Source organism: Cryptomeria japonica, chromosome 2 (assembly GCF_030272615.1).
Source record: "Cryptomeria japonica chromosome 2, Sugi_1.0, whole genome shotgun sequence".
Taxonomy (NCBI): Eukaryota; Viridiplantae; Streptophyta; class Pinopsida; order Cupressales; family Cupressaceae; genus Cryptomeria; species Cryptomeria japonica.
The window spans coordinates 7,605,355-7,610,319 of NC_081406.1; the positions used below are offsets into that span (position 1 = coordinate 7,605,355).

Consider the following 4,965-nt stretch of genomic DNA (forward strand, 5'->3'; position numbering starts at 1 on the left):
GCTATATACTCCCACATTAAATACTCGTACGGATACAGCCATAAAACTTCCCTAAGAAAATATCACCCAATTATAATATATTTACAAGGTGTTGAGCTTTAAGGACCACTTCGACCATTGTGTTTGGAACATGTGACGCACGTTTCAAAGCCGAATAATCTTTGGCAGGCGCAAATCTAGAACAAATTTCCTTTGTGGACCCCGTAATCTAAGTATTGTCACTCTACAGTAAGATTCCTTTGCCAGCGTGCTTAAAAACCGTAGTCAAAACAAACTGGCTTGCGGACAAGAGGCAGTATACCACCAACAGGATAAAGATGAATCATATCCACCCACTATTTCATGCATTCGTGTCTCTCCATATAAATTTCTAGAAATTGAAAAATTGTAATTAATGGCTGGATGTGGCCACAAAACTAGCAGAATGCGTAATTCTGTAGAATTTCTACACAAAAATTGTATCTCGTGAATTCCGAATATCAGGCACAGTAGGATTGAAGTTCAGATCCTTCCTCTGAAAATTTGTGTGTCAATCAGTTGGAAAAATTACAGGCACAATATGTCCCACTCTAGGCCCTGCTCTTCAGCGGAGCCCTCACTTAGTTTCGATGTTGACAAAAGGTTCGACGTTTTCTTGAGTTTTCGCGGCCCCGACACCCGCGAAAGGTTTGTGAGACGACTGTACGATGCTCTGGTTCAAGAAGGCATTCGCACATTCTTAGACCAAGAAAGCTTAAAAAAGGGCGATCATATCCCTACTTCCTTGGAAAGAGGAATAACAGAGAGTAGGATCTGCATTCCTATTTTCTCCAAGAATTTTCCACAATCAAAATGGTGCCTGAAAGAAGTGTCCCTAATGGTTAAATCTGGTGTTAAAATCTGTCCCCTGTTTTATGACGTTTTGCCTACTGTTCTTAGGTGTCGAGATGGAAGTGAATATGCAGAGTACTTCAAGCAGCATGAAAGCCAGAAAGGATTGTCTGCCGAGTTAATCCATGAATACAAAAACGCATTGGACGGTGTTTCCAATCTCTGTGGTTGGTGTTTCAATCAATACACCAGGCAGGTAAGCCTCAACCTCACTGTGTTTTTGCTTTGGGGAGGTTTTTATACTTACCATGTATTAATATTAATTCACACTTCTTCAGGGAGGACGATTTGATCAAAGAAGTTGTGATCGATGTTAAAAAAAGCTTACGTTCAAACAGTCTACACAAGGTGTATCTGGACATTCCGAAATGTTTTGGGTTAGACTGGCGCGTGGATCATCTCTTGAGATTACTAAAAGTAGCGGATCGTCAGAAGAAGGCTGTGAAAGTGGGAATACACGGTATGGGTGGGATAGGTAAAACCACCCTCGCAAAGATTGTTTGCAAAAAACTTCTATTCTTAGAGTTCCAAGTGTTCTGTTTTGTTCCAAGTGTGGGAGAAAGATGTCAAGAGGCGAATGGGCTTGTAAAGCTGCAGACCCACATGCTCAAATGTATCCCAGGGTTCAGAGGTGAAGTAGATCATGTTGATCAAGGAAAGGGTCTGCAACAAGAGAGGCTCCGGGGTAAGAGAGTTCTGCTTCTTCTGGATGACATTGAAAGTTCTGAGCAGCTCGAAGCTCTTGCAGGAAATTACAGCGATTTTGGGGCAGGCAGCTATGTGATCATTACATCACGAGATGAACAAATCCTAAAAGTGGCTAACGTTGATGTAGTCTACGAGGTACGAAGCCTTCCTCACAAACATGCCATGCAATTGTTTAATTTTCATGCATTTCCCAATTCTTGCCGTCCAGATCAAGAGCTGCAAACTCTGCGCAATGATGTTGTCAGTGCCTGTGAAGGCCTTCCTCTTGCCCTCCAACTTGTTGGGAAAAGCCTGGTTGGTGAAGGGAATCTAGATGTATGGAAAGAAATGGTAGGAAAGTTAAGGTGTGAACCTGATCTCCAAAAGAAACTTAGAGTCTCCTACGATAGTCTTGATCCTTTAGAAAAGGAAATGTTTCAAGATATTGCTTGTTTTTTTGCATGGAGGAAGAAAGAAATTGCTATGATCTTTTGGGCAGGGCTGATTCCGAGTCCTCACGCATCTCTCAGAAGTCTCTTGCAAAAGTCCTTGGTAAGTTTGGGCCCTAGCAACAAATTCCTGATGCACCCGTGCCTCCGGGATTTGGGAAGAAGTATATCAAATGAAATATCTAGAGAGCCCCGCAAACGCACAAGATTATTTGATGAGGACGATGCGTACCATGTTTTACGGAGACCCAGTGTATGGAATTCTTTGTAAATCTTATTAATTTTTTGAAGTTTATCACTGGACTATTTTCTGTTGAAGTCTAAGACATTCGTTAGAATAGGGAACTGAAAAATATTTGTACATTCCACTGGACCTGCAGGAAAAGGCCAAGCTTGTGCGTTATTTTTGTTATGAGCCCAAGCAGCCGATAACATTGAAGGCAGCAATGTTCAAGCCACTGTACAACTTGCAGTTGCTTTGGCTTACAGATGTTGCCATAGAAGGGCACTTTTCTGGGGAATTCTCCACCTTGGAGGATTTGAGATGGCTAAGCTTGAGAAATTATCCATCAAAATGTCTACCCAAAGGAATGAACTTGCAGAGCCTTGTTATTCTGGAAGTGACCTATAGCCAGATCACTCATCTGTGGGACGAAACAGCAGACGAAAATCCAACTGTAAGTTATACATGTTCTTTTTTCTTTCCTTTTAAATTCTTTAATCGCACAGATACTTGGTATTAAACTTCTCATAACTTGAGCAAGTCATGATATTTGAACAGATGAGGCCTGGGAATCTTAAAGTGCTTATTTTGAGGGGATGCGCATACCTGAAGAGTCTTCCTGCTACACTATGCTATACACCCTTGCAGATGTTGGACCTGCACAACTGCAATTCATTGAGCAGCCTGCCTGATTCCGTGGGAAGCTGGACCAGCTTAGTTAACCTCGACATGGACGGATGCAGTGTTTCCTCTTTGCCTCATGACTTTGGCGAACTTGCTAATCTTCAGGAGCTGAATCTCTCCTACTGTCAGAATCTGTCTAAACTTCCCGATAGCTTTGGGAATTTGACTCAGCTGGAAAGGCTAGAAATTCACCACAATCATAAGCTCACAGAGCTGCCCGACAGTATTGGTGGCCTAAAATCTTTGGCTTTTTTGGATGTCAGCTATTGCCATTCACTGAGCGGCCTACCCAATACCGTGGGAAGCTTGATCAGCTTAGTTTGTCTTGAAATGGAAGGATGCGGCGTTTCTTGTTTGCCTCAAAACTGCTGCAATCTTTCAAGTCTGCAGGAGCTGAATCTTTCAAACTGTCAATATCTGTCTGAACTTCCTGATAGCTTTGGGAATTTGGCTCAGCTGGTAATACTAGAAATTCACCACACTCCTGGGCTTACAGAGCTACCCAATAGCCTTGGCTCGTTGCAACAGTTAACGTCGCTCAATCTGGTGGGGTGCAACACTGTCTCTTGTGGGTCTCTCGAAAGCTGCTTTTCTGGTCTTCCGGCTCTGGAGGGCGTTTTAGTTGGTGGGCCCGGCTTCTCATCAGCTCAATTACAAATATTTTATGATTCCTTCAAGGTAAAGTTATCTGGTTTTGCTTGTTTTGTTTTGAATGAATGAATGTTTTTAATAAGATGTTGAACAGTTTATGGGATCTATAGTCTAAACAAATTTAAATGGAAAACTGTGATTGCTAAATCTCTTTCTCTTTCTGCAATTTGGATCTTCTGTCATGTATGTGAAGTCTAAACAAATTCAAACGGAAACTGTGACTGCTAAATCAACTGATCCTTATCTGAACAATTAAAATTTTTGTCTTCTATTTTATGTCCATTTTTTATATAATTTTTTTGTGTATGATCATATAAGAGATTGAAATATTTGATATAATATTTCTTTTTCAATGTGGGACCTAATGCTCTATAAACTCTTCTAGATGTAACAGACGTGGACCGACCAACTTCTGCATCTAAAATCTAGGAACTAACGTACGCGTTCACGTGGGCATTTTTGTTTTGTTCAGGACTTTTCTTTCAGCAAAACTCGTCTACTGGATAGTCCAGACGCCCCTGCATATTGGGTACATGGGCAGGCAGGTGGAAATGACGGGTGTGAAAAAGAGTGTATCGATTATTGCACTGGTGAGAATAAAGTTGAGTGCTGTGCTGGATATACTGTTTGTTTAGTCTCCTGTGGGGTAAACTTAGGTATTAATAGGTTAAGCTACAAAATTGAAAGGGATGATAGTTTACTTCATTGTTCAGTGAACTCTCAAAACTCAACCATAGGTGGTGGAGATTACTTTGAGGTGCGTCTTGTACGAGTAGAGGCGAATATAGACTTTGCTTGGTTGAAAGGAGGGAATAAAGTGAAGGTGAATGCAAAGTCTGATTATGAGAACTGGAAGGCCTCTTTTAAATTTCTAATGTATGAAGCGACTGTGCTCTCTAAAGATCCCGAGCCTCCCAAAATGATTACTTTTGTCATGTAAAACAACGTAACTTGATTAGAGTCCATTGAAAAAGGCGCTACCTACAGCGACTGAAGTGACTGTATAATTGTACATTTAGTGTATATATTAATGCAAATGACGTTTGCCCTCATTTATGATTGCCTATCAACTATATAATGTTTTAACTTTATCGTCGATCGTTTAGGAAACACCGCTTTAAAGATGAATGAAGATCATTTCCGTCACAGTTAGCTTAGCTAACAGCATATGTCACCAATAAAAAATAGAGTTAATTTTAACAATTCAAGATTTCTTCTCGAATGGCATTACTAATAATTGTGTTTAAAGAGAACTAATAATTGTGTTTAAAGAGAGCGAACAGTTTCCACTTGTTGGAAAAATAATAATGAGGGAATCTTTTTGTAATTGCATTTTAGATCAAATTTTGACAGTTCTATTATTGTAAATATATTGGTTAATTTTGGTAAGGTTTTAAAGTT

At 40.3% G+C, this 4,965-nt stretch overlaps 1 protein-coding gene across 3 annotated transcripts; it reads left to right on the forward strand.

Moving 5' to 3' along the window:
* The first annotated feature begins 364 nt into the window (after positions 1–364).
* Positions 365–4,616, forward strand: LOC131859738 (disease resistance protein RUN1-like). 3 transcript variants are annotated; one of them, XM_059213762.1, is made up of 6 exons: positions 365–1,066; positions 1,153–2,259; positions 2,387–2,683; positions 2,788–3,591; positions 4,037–4,154; positions 4,278–4,616. In XM_059213762.1, exons 1-6 carry the CDS (start codon positions 560–562, stop codon positions 4,502–4,504), a joined length of 3,060 nt encoding a protein of 1,019 aa, XP_059069745.1. In that variant the 5' UTR covers positions 365–559; the 3' UTR covers positions 4,505–4,616. The 3 variants fall into 3 exon arrangements, with proteins under 3 accessions (XP_059069745.1, XP_059069746.1, XP_059069743.1); XM_059213763.1 differs by having other exon boundaries at positions 368–1,066; positions 1,149–2,259; positions 4,037–4,616; XM_059213760.1 differs by having other exon boundaries at positions 368–1,066; positions 4,037–4,616.
* Positions 4,617–4,965: the final 349 nt, after the last annotated feature.